The sequence below is a fragment of the Equus quagga genome, chromosome 6 (assembly GCF_021613505.1).
Source record: "Equus quagga isolate Etosha38 chromosome 6, UCLA_HA_Equagga_1.0, whole genome shotgun sequence".
NCBI lineage: Eukaryota > Metazoa > Chordata > Mammalia > Perissodactyla > Equidae > Equus > Equus quagga.
Genome location: NC_060272.1, coordinates 125,634,097 through 125,650,189, shown reverse-complemented (window position 1 = coordinate 125,650,189; position 16,093 = coordinate 125,634,097). Strand labels below are relative to the sequence as shown.

At 40.9% G+C, this 16,093-nt stretch overlaps 2 protein-coding genes across 8 annotated transcripts in view; one reads left to right on the top strand and one right to left on the bottom strand.

Annotated features, from left to right (window-relative positions):
- The window catches only part of IFT74 (intraflagellar transport 74), a 100,766-nt gene extending 91,088 nt beyond the window's left edge, over positions 1-9,678 (bottom strand). For 4 of the 7 annotated variants that reach the window (XR_006889041.1, XR_006889042.1, XM_046664088.1 and 1 more), the window contains exons 1-2: positions 6,985-7,134; positions 2,315-2,449 (exon numbers count right to left, since the gene is read on the bottom strand). Coding sequence is in view for 5 of the 7 variants with exons in the window: in XM_046664088.1 (XP_046520044.1) it covers positions 2,315-2,434 (120 nt within the window). In the remaining 2 variants the exon portion in view is untranslated. Of the gene's footprint in view, positions 1-2,314; positions 2,450-6,984; positions 7,135-7,784; positions 7,852-9,254; positions 9,394-9,540 lie in introns of those variants that run through there. The other 3 variants (XM_046664087.1, XM_046664085.1, XM_046664086.1) reach the window with 3 other exon arrangements.
- The window catches only part of PLAA (phospholipase A2 activating protein), a 38,785-nt gene continuing 32,037 nt past the window's right edge, over positions 9,346-16,093 (top strand). Inside the window, exon 1 of the mRNA XM_046664082.1 lies at positions 9,346-9,731. Within this exon, the coding sequence (XP_046520038.1) occupies positions 9,382-9,731 (350 nt within the window). The 5' untranslated portion in view covers positions 9,346-9,381. The remainder of the gene's footprint in view (positions 9,732-16,093) is intronic.

The following is a 16,093-nucleotide window of genomic DNA, read 5'->3' as shown; positions in this document are numbered from 1 at the left end:
AAAACTCCACACATTAAAAAGAATGAAGTAGATATGTATTCACATGTAAATATATTTATAATATATTATTGAAAGCAAAGGACAAGGTAAATAAGAATGTATATAGTACTATCCTCATTTTGTAAAATACTAAAACCATACAATAATACATGCACATGTGTTAATGTTCATAAATGGATAGAGAAAAGGCTGGAAGGATACATGTCACATGTTGAGAATGGTTATAACTGGGGTAGAAGGAGGGACTCTGACACTTCTCCTTCGTTTGTATGTTTACGATGAACGTTACTACTTTAAAAACTGCAAATATTAAATAGGTAAAGCACCCGGCAAATAGCAGGTGGCCAAAAATGTCAGATTCCTTTTACAAATATTTAATTAACAAGCATAAATTCTTACTAGAATAATAGAAGATACCCTAGTTCAGTACTATATATATAAAAACTTTAGAAAAATCATATCAGTATAAGTTGATGATGATGTTGATGATTTCACCCAAAACTCTAGAAAAATCTGAAAACTTTAAACCCTGACTTTACCAAAACTATTCCCTCCCAAAATTGCTGCTCTTCTTATGAATTAAACACAGGACTCAGCATTCTCTCTAGTTTGCAGTTAGCCTACTGTCCGAGCTTGAGTACCTCAAATGTACCTTACAAGGTCATCAACACCATCTGTTGTGAGCATCTGAGAAATTACTATAAATATTTTGGTGTATTCATTTCTATGTGCATATAAACGTACATTTTTATGTTAAATTGACACCATACTGCTTCTTTCACTTAATACTGTACTGTAAAAATATAAAATTATTTCCCCAAATATTCTCTGAAAATAATTTTTACTGCTTACCCAACAGCCAATTATACGGATAGATATACAATTTAGGATTCACCTGTTATAAGGTCATTTAGGTTTTCAAATTTTCACTATTATAATTACAATGAAAATGTAATAATTATCTCTATAGGATATTATTCAGCTCAAAATTATCAGTTTATAAAGTTTATCCAATATTTTCTAATATGGTGTGTTTCTCTTATCGAGTCACTGATTTATGACACTATCTTACATTAAGCTCTTAACATTTACTTGAATTTGTTTGTAGGCTGCTCTGGCAACCAGGAGATTGTTTTTCCTATCATTTACGATATATTTTATATGAGAGTATTATACTTTTCATTTTTGTTTTATTGTTCTACATGAATTTTAAAATAGTTTTATAATGATATTCTCCCCACTTCTCCAAAAACAAATCCCATGGAATTTTAATTGGACATACGATTTATAGCCTTAATATAGAAAGAACTCTTACAAATTAGGAAAGTTTGCTTTTTCATTTTAAGATTCTAAACTCTATATATGACATAGATGTTTCCAATATTTTTTACCAGTTTCTCATTTTTCTTTTAATTTTTTAATGGTCTTTTCAATTTTTGTAAATTCAAATATATAAAAATAAAAATACTTTCCTTTTCAGTATTTGGTATTTCTGTCATTTTTACAAAGGCCTAGCCCACACCAAGTTTATACGAAATACTTGCCTATATTTTCTTCTAGTATATCTATGGTTTCTTTTTTATTTTTATTTTTTTTGGTGAGGAAGATTGGCCCTGAGCTAACACTTGTTGCCAATCTTCCTCTTTTTGCTTGAGGAAGAGAGGCCCTAAGCTAACATCTGTGCCCATCTTCCCATATTTTGTATGTCTGACACTGCCACAGCATGGCCGATGACAAGTTGTGTAGGTCTGTACCTGGGATCTGAACCTGCAAACTGGGGTGGCTGAAGCAGAGTGTGCCAAACTTAACCAGTATGCCTCCAGGCCAACCCCCTGTGGTTTCATTTTTTAAATTTAAAGTTTCTAAAATATCTAGAATTCTGTGTGAGAGAGGGATTAATTATTTTTTTAAAACAAATGGTTTACCAGTTCTTTGAATGCACTATTGAATACTCTATGCTTTTCCAACTAATTTGAAATGCCACCTTAATCATGAATTAAAATCTTACACATGTCTGATTCTGTTTCTGGTCTACTCCATTTCAACTGATTCTGACACCAATACACTATTCCACTTAAATTACTGTAGCATTAAAATAAATTTGAATATCAGCATGAGCAGACATCTTCTCTCAATAGTGTCTTTCAGACATTCTCCCACAGTTATACTTCTAAATATTTTCCAAAAAACAAACATATAATAATATGCTTACAGAATAAAGAAAGAATAAAGAATCATCTCTTGTGATAGACAGGCTTTCCAACTTCTACCAATATATATGCACAAGAATTCAACAGATTTACTTTAAACTTACTCCAGTCGCCACTCGAATATTTCCTGATGGGGGTCGTACTCCAGAAGGAGGCCTTCCTGTCAACCCAATTCCACCTCGTGACACAGGGCGAGCTGCTGAAGGTTTGTGATTACTGGCCATTGTTTACTTTAACCACTGTTTGGAAACAAACAATAGTTCAATTCTCCTTTGCTGTCTTCTATAGCAAGACACCAGCGACCCACATACCCTTCCTTCAAACATTTAACCCATATTGACTTTTCTTGCAAATTGCCATTTCAGCTACCGCTACAAAGCTAAGCCTGCTTTAATTTTGTTCAAACTCGATATTAGTCTTCCGTTTAGAACCATGAAATCATTAATTACAACATGCTTTCCTCATTTCCCTTACCAAAATGCAAGCCCCGCTGGTTACCTCTCTCCTGTGCTTTCATGCATACTCTAGTAAGTTTTCTCTCCTGACATATCCTGCGTCTTTCTTCTCTCCCTCTCTTTTCTCTGTGCTTTCTGGTCCATGATTAACTCCCTTATATTCTCAGACCTGTTATCAAATACTTCCTTTCACTCTTCACCTTAACGGAATCCAGGCATTCCTAGAAAACACTTTCGGCAGTGAAGACTGCTGTTTTAGGTTGCCATTCCACAATTCCAAAACAAAGGAGTAGGAGGCACTCTCCTTGCTCCCCAGTGTCACTTTGAAAACATTATTCTTCCAAGTCCTTACAAAAACAAACAGGATTCTCTTCCTTTGAGGACCAGGGAATGCAACCAATGGCACTGGACCTTTCCTGGTTGCTTTAATCTAGGAACCTCCTAATCTCCCCCCCAACCTTTCCTGAAGTCTTTTGCACCCAGTTCACAATCTATTCCAGTCCCACCAACATCCTGGATGATTTCTGTATGGACACTGGATTCACTGTCTAACATTCTAGCTTCACAGTTCCCTGACCTAATTTCAGTAACCATCTCAACATCACTTCAGTCATTCATAGCCGTGGCCAGACCTGGAGCTTGTCATCATCTGGAATTGCTTCATCTCAAATGTCCTAATTGAAATACTTCATTCTCTGCCCTTAATCTCCTCTCCTTCTGCCCTTATCTCATCTTTATTCTCACTATACTTCCCTTTAAAACCATCTTCTTAATTCATTCATTCTCTTCCAGTTTATCAGCCCCCTCCTTTACTCCAAAGAATACATTATTTAAAGTTTGGGCTCATAATTTAGAATTTTATTTTTAATTATGGGTCATGACCTATTAGTGGGTTGTGAAAACAACTTGGTAGGTTATGACCAATATACTTTAGACATAAAATAAAACAGAAATTATGAGAGTTCACTGCACATAGGAAGAGTGTTGCTTCATTAAATTTTTGTTTCAGTTACATTTATATAAATTTAAATAGATATGTATACTGGCTTATAACGTAAAATGTATGTCCTATTATAGTTCATGTTCAAAAGAGTTTTAAAGATACTGATCCAGAGAGAATAAAGAGAAAAAGAGTGCCCAAGACTCTGGCCTAAGGAATGTCAATAAACACAGGTCACACAGAAGAGGAGAAACTAGTATAAGAGATTGAAAATGAAGCCTCAGAAAGCAAACAGAAAAACCAGGAGCGTATGTCAGGAATGCCAAGAGAAGGCAGGAATGGTGAGCCACGCCACTCACTGTGGGAATTCAAGTAAGATGAACACGGAAATATCCACTGGATCCCCATGTAAGAAGCCACTAATGGCCTTGGGGAGGGCAGTTTCAAGGACTCCTTTTCTTCTCTACACCAAACTACTGTCTCATGAGCACCATCAACTAATTTGTATCCTGGAACTCTTCTTCAACCCATCCGGCACCATCAGAAACCCTTCTCTACATCCAACCTGGACTGCTGAGCATCGCTGGTGGAAATCACACATCTGTACAGACTGGAGTACTGTGAAGTAATAGTCACCAAACTTAGCTGGACCTTCACCTCAGAAATTGTTTTATTTATCTTTGACAAGCTACTTCTCTCCTTGATGATTCCAATGCTTAACCACTTTTCTACCTGACCTCTGTTCTTGCCACTCTTAGTAGATGACTCAATTTTCTCCTAATTTGAGAAAATTATGACTTAAAATCTATCATGTTTGGAGCACACAAACTTACCTATATCCACCCTGCTCTCCAATCTCAATAGCTATCCTTTCTCTCATTCAAGATCAATCTCTATTCTGATTTACCTTCTTGATCCCATCTCCTCTGGGACATTAGCCTTCCTCCTCTTGTCCCCACCCCCATCTCCTTTGGGGCATTCTCCCACTCCTGCCTATATCTTTAAACTTTCTCTTTTCTTTCAGTCCCCTTATCATGTTCAATTCTTTCCTGACCTTAAAAACTACTATCTTGATCCTGAAACCACTTTTAACTCTGTCCCATATATCCTTTTCCGACGCAGCCAAACTCTAAAGAATAGCTTATATCCACTTTTCTCTACTTTTTCAATTTCTACTATTTTCTGGATTCCTACTACTCCACTCAAACGGTCCCTGCCAATGTAGCTAGGGATGTAAATGACACCTCTCTGTTACTGGTGTCCACTCCTACATGAAATCATCTCCATGATACTCCCCTCTGCTGGTTCTCCCTTTTCAGTCACCTCCATCGATTCTACCTGCTCTTATTAGCAGAATTCCTCAAAAGACCATCCACGCTCTATTTTTCTTTTTTCTCTTTAAGCTCTCCTTGGGTCACCTCAGCTACACTTATGGTTTTAACAATTAATAAACAGATGATTCACAACTTCATATGTCCAGCCCTGACCCCTCACACTCAATTTGAGGTATTTATATCTAAATAATTACTTAACATTTCCACTTGGATGTCCCACAGGTATTTCAAAATAAACAGATGTAAATGTAAACTCATTGTCACCCCCGCCCCCCATGTGCTCTTCTTCTTGGTACAACCTCCTAGTCATATAAGTCAGAAACTTAGTCCTTGATTTCTCCCTCTCCTTCTTTTCTCATAGCTAATCACAGAGTCCTACTGATTTTATTTCTAAATCTTTAACATGTACATTCCTCTCTATTCCTGTAATACTGATCAGGGCCTCATGGACTCAAGTGTATTGGAATCTTGGCCTCCTAACTTGTCCCCTAGCCTAACTACACATCTTGCCTGTTATGTTCCCTAAGAATCCTTACATGACCAATTCATAACCACCTCTACTTTCTTCAATTTGAGTCCACAGGCCTGTCCTATACGCTACTATGCATCCTGAGCGTATGTCTATCCCAGTGCCTCTCACACCGATTGAAATGATCTGTTTAAGTATTACTCTCCCTTGAGGGCAAGAGCTGGAGCTTACACATCTTCATATCCCCAGTATCTATCTCAGTGCCAGGTAAAAACTTTCTGTTCTCTTTTATACTTTCTGAATTTCCTCCCACATGAAGGCATTGCAGATTACAAAATTTACTAAATTGTTAAAAACGAAACAAATCATTTCTTTAAACTAAAATGGCTTCTCAGTTGTTATACTCTGTGTCTAGTACTTCTCTGGTTTTCCTTGGCATCACTCATGATCAGTCTTAGATTGCCCGTCTTCTTTCTACATTCTTTCATCCTATTCTTACAACTCCAACTATGTTGATGACACATAAATCAATGTCTCCAGTTCTGTCCTTTAAATTGGGCACCAATTCTGGATTTTCAACTGTTCATTAGAAATTTCTATTCGGATATCCCATTATCACTTTATTCTGAATGTGTTCACACCACATTTACAATCTTCCCATTCCAACTAGCTCCGTGATTCTATTCCCTTGCCATTCTGAACTCTGCAGACAAAGTAATAGAATTATCACTATTATTATTTCAAGGGGAGTTTCAAGAAACGACTTTTTGAATGGCAGACGAGGTCTATGATCAAAATGGTACTCTAGCTTTCTTGATAACTTTAAGAAAATGTACAATATATAGAATTTCCCATCCGACGTTCTTTGCCACTGCTTTACTGTTGTGGAAAAAGCTTAGCATTAAGTCAGTCCCAGGGGGCAAAAAACCCAGGAAAGGCACTAGTAACAAACATGCCACTAACTCCGGGGTTATTCACTCAAATATTCACACAATCTCCGCGGTTATTCACACAATCAGAGAGAAAGGCTTGCCTTTGGTTCCAGAAAAATCAGGGGTTCAAACTTTAGCTCTGACGGTGCTAGCCGTATAATCATCCCCTCGGGATGTGTTTCCTCAACCTTAAAACACAAGCGTGTCAACGAGGTCTACCTTGCAGAGCTGTTGTGAAGATTACAGATACTGTCTATAGAATAACCTGGCTCCTGGTTATTATAACTATCATTATCCTCCCATTTTAACATATATGAAGGAGAGGAAAGTTGCCAAGTCCCGTGCGATGACCAATAGACAGAAACTTATTATTCCTTTGAGGAAAACTCCTCAGGCCACGGTGAATTTTCTCTGGAAGGCTCTTGGCTCCTTCCGGTCTGGCCCTGGCAGGGCTCCTCAGGGGAGTCTTTGAGGAGGTCTCTGCGCACCCTCCGCCCGACTACAGCTGGGAGTTCCCTGGGCCCGGGGAGAAGAGCTAGGAGCGGCGGAGCTCGGATTTGTTTTGTTTGGAGCGGAGCAGCATCTCCAGGGGACGATAAGGCTCAGGAAGGAAGGTGGGAGAGACGGAATACGGGATTTCTCACCTCCGCCGCCGCGGAAGGGAGATCGCTCCGCTCAGGGGCGCTCGAACTTCCTTCCGAGGTCACCTCCAGCGCTGGGCCCACCCGTAGCCCCCGCTCACCCACGCGCAGCTTGTCTGGGCCCTCAAGCCTAACCCCTAGTGGCCGCGCGCCGCCGCGTATCCCGGCAACGGGGGCGGGGCGGGGCGAGGCACTGATTGGCCAATCCTCGGCCTCAGCTCCTGGTACCTACAAGCGAAGCGAGAGTGAATCGCTCTCGCGAGACTTGAGGACTAAGTTTTGTTTTCTCAATACCTCAATTCTGTGCTGGAAGAAATGGAAAACGGAAAGTTGGCTAGAAGAGAACATTTTATTTGAAAACCTTGGTTTTCTTTATAGTCAAAGCAACTTTTCTGATTGTGTGCTTGACCTGAACTCACTCCTGGCGAGTTTTATTATATCGCTATGTAACCTCCCGTCTGCTACCGTGTAATACGTTAGATTTTTTTAATAGGAATTGTTTGACATTATTCTCTGGCAGACAGCATTGTACAGTCTTTTTATTTCTAATTGCTGGTAGTTTTCCTTCCTGTTAGGACTCACAACGTACACAATACAACATTTAAGTATGGATGCGATTCTGGTACCATCTGTTTCTCTTCATTTCATTGGAAGCTTCATATCTTTACGCTCCCTGTCAGCGTTCTTTTGATCAAGCTTGTGGAGAAGGCTGAATTAAATGGAAAGTGGTCCTAAAAGAATTATTTTAAAATCAGTGTTTTTAAAAAAAAGTCACATGAGAAATACTTCATCTCAAATCTTACCTCTCTCATAAAGTAACGAAGTTTTTCTTCCAGTCTTCTTATAGACAGAGCTTAAATGTGATTGCAGCTACAATTATAACATACATACATGTTGCACTTTTAACAATTTTCACATTATTTCCAACTTGCATACGTAATTTATATCCAGATTTATTTTCTTATATGCCTGCCTTCAAGAAGTTTAAAATCAATGCAATGCACAATCAAATAATATGAGCTGAGTTTTCACTTAAAGTTTGTAAAACATTTTCATATAATTATCCCATTTGAGCCCAACATATTTGTAGTTTGTTATCCTTTTGGTCACTGTAGTGAAAGGGAGTATAATTTGCCACTCTAAAATATGCCACTTTGATATAAGTATTATTTTGAGCTTAAGGCAATTGAAAAGAACCGGATGCAAGAAAAGCTCTCTACCATTCCCCTATTTGCCTAAAAGGAAGGCATAAATTTTCAAAGTGTCCCTCCTTGCCTCTCTACTAGAAAGGACAAAAGTTAATCATCGGAGGCAACCTCAGACCCTTTATCAGCCTGGAGACTGCACCAGAGGAATCTAAATAACACTTCACTAACTAGCCTTTGTCTACCATTAGTTTCCCGTATATTTGCTTTCTCATAATTCGCTGCCTCTAAAGACTTAAGGTCCTTTTCTTTTCTTTCTTCTGTAAAAATCTATTGTTCGTTTGTTAAGAAATGCTATATAAGCCCAAGCTTTAGCCACCTCTTCGAGTTAATCATCTGTGTTTCTCCCTTGTATCATATGATATACATATTAATAAACTTATGTTTCTTTTTCTCTTGTTAATCTGTCTTTTGTTCCAGAACACCAGCAGGAAGTCTAGACGGGTAGAAAGAAAAAAGCTATTTCCTCCCGTGCAACCTCTAACTGCCCAACTCTTCCATATATTATCTCAGAGAGAAGCTACTGACGTTGCGATTTCTCCCTCAGTGCCTTCAGACGTTCGCGAAGGGGATCCAGGATTTGTCATCTGTATACAGATGTGACAGCTGAGAGAAACTATTTCTTTTAAATCTTTGAATTGCTTAACACAATTTTTTCTAACTACCAAGAACCCAGTTTCGTGTTCACAGAATTTAAGGCAAGCGACTGTTTCCAATTTGGCTGCAGGCTGTCTCTTTTTAATTAAAAAACAACGTTCAGTTTGTAAAAATCTCAGGAGACTATGCACAGAAGGTCTGCGGAAATCGGAGTAAGGCTGTCCTAACAGAACACTCGAAACAATCTCATTCAATCGCAAGGCAACGCACAGCCCCGCGGACCAAAATTTAAAATGCCCGGATTCGGCGCGCCTGCGACTCACGCCCCGTTGGCGCGTGGCATTGTGGGATTTGTAGTCCCAGCCCGTATTCCGTATTACAATAGACTGTTCAGCCGGGGGCTCGGACAAGGCGTCGGCTGGGAAAGGACCCGGATTTGCACACCGGGGCGGAAGGGCCGGGCGCGGTTACCTCTTTTTCGGCCGGCGGTGTAGGGTGCAGGAGGGAAGCGAGCCAGAGCTTGGTGTCGGCCTCGGCAGTCGGGACGCACACGGTCTGCGTCATGGCGGGCTGGGGCCGATGATGAATTCCGGTGTGCATGTCAGGGTTGCTGTGTCACTCGGCCCGCTCGGCGCGCCCCTTCCCCACCGCCCTTCCGCACCGGCTTTCGGGCTCTTCCGGTCTCCAGCCGCCCCGCACCGGTAGGGCCCTCTCCCGCCGCGGCCCGGGGCACGCCCGACCTCCCCTGCGGACTGACCTCGCGCGGTGCCTGGCCCCGGGCGCCCGACCTACGAGGGCCATGGCGGGCGGCGCCGCCAGGTACCGGCTGAGCTGCTCGCTCCCGGGCCACGAGCTGGACGTGAGGGGCCTGGTGTGCTGCCTCTATCCGCCCGGGGCCTTTGTGTCCGTGTCCCGAGACCGCACCACCCGCCTCTGGGTCCCGGACAGGTGAGCGCGGCGAGTCTGGCTGCCCCCGGCTGTGTTGCAAGCTTCCTACCGCGAGTGGGGGGAGAGGTACCCTGCCCTGCTCTCCCTCCCCGGCCTTCCGTCTGGTCTGCGCTCCCTCCCAGTTCTCAGAGCTCTGGCACTCTGGGCGCGCATTGTAAGAAGCCAGTGAGATTAGTGGAAAGAGCACGGATTGGGGGAACCGACACCTACTTTCTTGTCCTGACTTGACCACTAACGAGCGGGTAACCTTGGGCGAACCTCTCACCTTTGGGGGCTTCAGTTTTTGGACGATGATTTGCCATGTTTGTTTCAGATTTGAAATTTTACTGATACCAGGTGCACCGTCCTAAGTGAGGCAGTGTGAAAGCATCTGGCGTGTAATTGAAACAAGTCCTCTTTTTTCCGCTAGAATTTGCTCCCTAGTTTTCCTTCGTATTTAGTTTTTGAGAAGCGTAGTCCTCAAGAATTGCATTGCAGAATGTTGCATTGGCTCATTTCCTCGTTGCCCAAGTCAGAGTTTCTTAGTCTGCCGTCTGTGATGGGCTTAGGCGGACGAGGTGAGACCCCTTAACTGTTTGTGGCTGTGTAGGGATGTGCTGTTTTCTTGAGGAGAGAAAGCCCATTGCCTTCAAAAGATTGTCAGGGAGGTTAACCAAAACAGGATTAAGAAACAGAAGGTTAGGCTCCAGTCCAAGTTCAAGGGTTCAGCCCTGATTTGGCTGGTGTAATACCATCTGGAGGACAGATTTCAGTTCAGAAAGAGAAAAACTAAGGTGAGTTACTTTGTTATGTAGTAAGCCTCCCGTCAGTAGAGGTGTCACTCAGAGTTTGGGTGACCATAAATTCAGATGACAGCTATTTATTGAGTGTCTCCTGTTTGTTTGGGATCCTGAAGAAGAAGACGACAGACCAGTCCCCTGTGTTTATAGAGCTTTCTTACAGTCTAGGAGGGAAGATGGATCAAAAAACAGCGAAATAAATACTCATTGGCATCTGCACTATGAAGAGAACAAATGTAGATAGAGAATTGAGTGGAGAGAGATGTTAAAGAAGGAAGTCCATCTGAGGAGAGTTTTTGGTTTTTTTAAGCTGACACTGAGAATGGAGCTGGTCGAGGGAGCGAGGAATGAGGAGGGTTGAATTGGGAGAGCATTGTAGGCAGCAGGGGGAGCAAGCGCAGAGGCCCTGGACTGAGAAAGAGGACAGTCTGAGTGCAGAGGGAATCAGCTCTGAGGGGAGGGCTGGTCTTAGGGGCTGGCAGGAGCCAGAGCATGCCGTGGTAAGGGCTGAGGAAAGGAGTTAGTAGGTAGAAGCCTTCCAAGAGTTTCAAGCAGGGAGCACAATGGTTTGATTTACCTGTTGACAAGTTTCTGCGAGCTGCTGGTGGGGAATGGATTGCAGAGGATACATGCGGGAGTAGATCTGTGTGGAGGCTTTTGCAGTAGTGCTGCCAAGACATGATGATGGACTGCACAGGGGTGTTGAACAGCTCACTCCTGTATTGAATCGCGTGAGAAGACCTCTGCAGGTCTCTTCTAACTCGAAGATTCTATGATATTCCAAACCTCTTAGTAACATGAATATGGAACTTTTTTGTGTATTTGAGTACAATTACTGATTATGCTTGTAGGTTTAAAACTGAATGCGGGAGAAACGTATGCCCGGTAGGATATAAACATTGAAGTACGGAGTAGCTAAAGGATGCCTGTCGTAATAGTTGAATCCTGTCATTAACTTTGTACAGCTGTGTTAGGTTAACAAGAACTTAAATCACTGGAGTGCTTGCATTTACCAGGAACTTGAGCAACTTTGGGCTGAAATGATCCTGTTTGAAAACTGGTTCTTTTCATTTAACTCCTGTGATTTTTTGCTTCTGTTTTTCAAAATTCATTTATGTATTTATTCAACTAATACTGATTGAGAGCCTGCATTGTGCCAGGCACAGGGCTAGATAGTGGGTGATTAGTGAAATAAGCTTGCCTTACCTCTCATTTCCAATGCTCAGGTTAGAGCATCTCATAGTTAGTGGGTGATGAACCTCTTATTCATCCCAAATAGTGTCTCAACCATACCTTTAGTGTTATAAACAGCGTCTTTAAGGCTGACATCCTGACAATTTATATTTCATGGTACATTAATAAAGTTAATGAAGTGCTGTAAAATGTTTGGAGCCAGGTAGTAAATGAAAATTGTTTTCCCGTGTACATTGCTGCTAGGGTTCTGGATCAGGATGTGAAGTGTAGGGACGGACTGGGAGTGATGGGAGGAATTTAATTCAGTTTCAGAGAGGCAAAATAGTTCTATTCCAGCATGGACTAAACCAGATATCTTGTCTGTCCCAAAAGCCCACTGAACACTCAGAAAGTCACTGGGCTTTCTGAAGGCCCTTCAGAACGGAGACAGTATTTTTTGGTTGTACATTGAACTTAACCAGTTAACATGCCATTGTTTCAGACTGCTTCAGGCCTCTATCAGCCCACTTCAAATTAAACTGTATTTCTCAGGTCTATCCCTGACCATTGCTTTGCCTTTTGAAGACTACTCATATTTGAAAGATGCAACTTCAGATTTAATATCTTGTCTTGAGTCTTTCCTGACCATACAAAGCTGAAGTGACTTCTCCCTCATGTGAACACTCAGCACTTTGGGTCCTTAGTCACATAGTTCAGTGGGTTTCTTAAGAAATCAGGGCCATTCCCTTCCTACTCTCCCCCCTTCTGTTTCCCTTTCTTAGAGGCAAAATTTTCATCTCTTTTAACATCTTATTTTTGTATTTTACTTTCAGGTCAATATATCTAAAGTGCTGTATTGCTCTGTCTTTTTATTTTTAAAATTTTTTATTTTAGGCATTATTTTATTCTTACTGTGAAATATGAGAATTTAGCTCTCTTTCTGCCCTCTACCAACGCCCATCACATATGCATCCTTTGTATGCCCTGACCCTTATAATTTAACTGAATTTAGACTAAATCAGTATTTTGTGACTGCACAGAGTCTATCTACACCTGAGCTGTGGAATAAACTCTTATAACTTCTCAGTTTCATGGTCTCCCTATAGCTAATAATTGTCTTGCTTTTGGTTTTCGTTTGCTTAATTTTCTGTGTATTTATCACTAACTCAACTTCAGATTCTTTGTTGTCTAAATCTCCCCTGAAGACCGTAGGACGTATTGGATATTTTACAGTTTCATCTTCCTGACAATGAAAACTTCCTGACCTGGTCTGTCTGCCCCTGGTGCACAGCTGATCCTGGGATCGCTCTCCACGGTCATCTTAGCGATTCTCTTGTTGGACTGTTTGTGTTGGATTTCTATCATCAACATCCTTTAACTTTGTGTTTCTTCCTTTGACACTTTATTGGAGCACATCCTCTGGGAACTTCCTGAAACATATCCATTGATAATAAATGTATTAAGACCTTGCAAGTCTGAAAATTATTTTATTCTGCCTTGTTACTTGAGTAATAATTTAAGTCTTTGTAGCATTCTAATTTCCAAGTAATTTTTCTTCAGAATTTTGAAGCTCTTACTTCATCATCTTCTAGCCTCTAGTGTTAGAGTTGAGAAATTTGAAGCCATTCTGATTCTTGACCTATAATTTCTTTTCTCTCGAAGGCAGTCTATATTCATCCATTGTTCAGGACCATTAGTGGGCCCCTTTAATATCAAAACTCCTGTCTGTAAGTTCTAGGACATTTTCCTAAATTAATTCTTTCATTTCTTCCTCTCCATTTTCTTTGTCCTCTTGTCTGGAACTTTTAATTTAGATATTGAACTTGTTTCTAAATTTCTTTTTTATTTCTCCTTCCCTCTCTCTCTTTTTGCTATACTTTCTCAGAAATTGCCTTGACTTTTTGTGAAATTATGTTCTTGTTTCATAGTTGCAATATCTTATATTTAAGAATGATAATGATTTTTTATTTTTAAGTTATTTTTTCCTTAGTGATCTGTTTCCTCCAAATTAGTTTTTACCTCTCCCTATTTATTTTGGTCACTATATTTCATGCTGGAGGAGGCTTTTCCAGAATGGTCAGCGTTAAGGGTGGAGAACTAAAAACTTCCTGGGAAGCTCGGCTCATAGGTGAGGCTTGCTGGCTGTGAGCTTCACTGTAGGGTTATCTGGCTGGACCATTTCACTGGGCTGATCTCCTGCCTGGAGGATGACTGCCTGACCTGCACGGTTTTGTCTTTGGTGGTCTTGGGCTCCATTATGAATGTACATGTTCCTCACAGCCCAAGGCTCAACCATGACTTGTGTCCCTCCAGCCAAAGATTTTCATCTTTTTTTTTTTTTTAAAGATTTTTAAAATTTTTTTCCTTTTTCTCCCCAAAGCCCCCCGGTACATAGTTGTATATCCTTTGTTGTGGGTCCTTCTAGTTGTGGCATGTGGGACACCACCTCAGCATGGTTTTATGAGTAGTGCCATGTCTGTGCCCAGGATTGGAACCAATGAAACGCTGGGCCGCCTGCAGTGGAGTGTGCGAACTTAACCACTCGGCCACGGGGCCAGCCCCTCATCTTTTTTTTTTTGAGGAAGATTAGCCCTGAGCTAACTGCTGCCAATCCTCCTCTTTTTGCTGAGCTAATATCCATGCCTATCTTCCTCTACTTTATATGTGGGACACCTACCACAGCATGGCATGGCGTGCCAAGTGGTGCCATGTCCACACCCAGGATCTGAACTGGCGAACCCTGGGCCACCGAAGCAGAATGTGCGAACTTAACCCCTGCATCACTGGGCCAGCCCAGATTTTCATCTTTTATTTAAAAAAGCTTCAGGGGCCGGCCCCGTGGCTGAGTGGTTAAGTTCACCCACTCCGCTTCTGCAGCTCAGGCTTTCGCTGGTTCAAATCCTGGGCACGGACATGGCACCACTCATCGGGCCATGCTGAGGCAGCATCCCACATGCTACAGCTAGAAGGACCCACAACTAAGAATATACAGCTATGTACCAGGGGATTTTGGGGAGAAAAAGGAAAAATAAAATCTTTAAAAAAGCTTCAGACTTTCACTGGGTGCAAGAGGGACAATTCTCTGGCTAGATTGTTTAGCTGCTTTTTTTCATTAATACTTTAAGTATTTTTCATCGATTCAAGAAATACTTATAGGAACTTTGGAAAATAACAAGAAGAACCAGATCTGGATTCTGCCATTAAGAACTTCAGAGACACTGCAGAAGATGCACGTAAATGTCTATACTGGGAAATGCTAAGGGACACACATAGGTAGATTTAATGGTTTGCATAATATAGAGTTTTAAACATGTCCCATCTTTTAAATGTCTTTGGGCTTGTTCGTAAAATGGTTTCTAAAAGCGCATTTAAAAAAACCCACCAAAATAAAACGGAAAAGTTAAAAATAGCTACTACCAGATACCTTCTTTTGAAGATTTTTTCTTTTGATTCAGCTTCTAACTTATTCTGAAGCCTTTCAACTAGTCTTCTTTATTCTAGTTCCTACCTTCTTTGGTGCCCATCTCTAGAGATCCACAGTGCTAATTCTTGAGCCTTTAGGGAATCATTGGTAAGTTGGTCCCCTACTTTCCCTGACGCCTGCTTAGAGTTCGTTTTCCTCAGGTCTCTCAAGGCCTTTACTACTTTTCTGTCAGCTTTCAGTATTCAAAGTTCTATTCCTGTTCCAGTTTTTGCTCATTCTCCATGGCCTTCTGGGTTTATCCCTTTCTTAAAATATATGTACATATGTACATACATATATATTGTTTTAGTGGTGTTTGGGAAGAGAACAAAAATAGATATGTGTTAGTCTTTATCCAGGAGTCCTGTCTTTTTATATGCCTAGTCTTATCTCCTTGAACTAAACTCCAAACTCCTTGATTTAGCTTTTAGCTTGTGTAAGGGATATAATTCTTTATATCCCTCTCAGCAGCTAACTCAAGAGCCTTCCACATAGTATACCACCATCTGTTTTTTGACTTGTTATGTAAGTGGTGATGCTGAGTGACTGACGTGTATAACAAATTGGTTTTCCTTCTGATCCCAAGGCACTTATTAGTATCTTGTGTCCCTAGAACAGTTATTTATATATCCCTGTATTAGTTACTTTAGTTTGTATATTGAGAATGATTGGTATTCCAGCTATTTGGGTACACATACTATACTAATGGTATAATGTTCCATACTCTGAAAATCTCTTCTCTATGTTTAAGGCTTATTGATAGTAGATTCCATTATCCTAATTGTATGAATATTTCACTTCACTTGGGATTTCTTAGGGTAACAGTCACTGATGGGTGGAAATGAAGATGGAGGATGAAAAAAGCCACTTAAAATATTTCTTTCCCTCCCTTTTCTTCCTTGATCTTTCTGTTAATTAACAGTCTTATCAATGAAACACTAATTCAG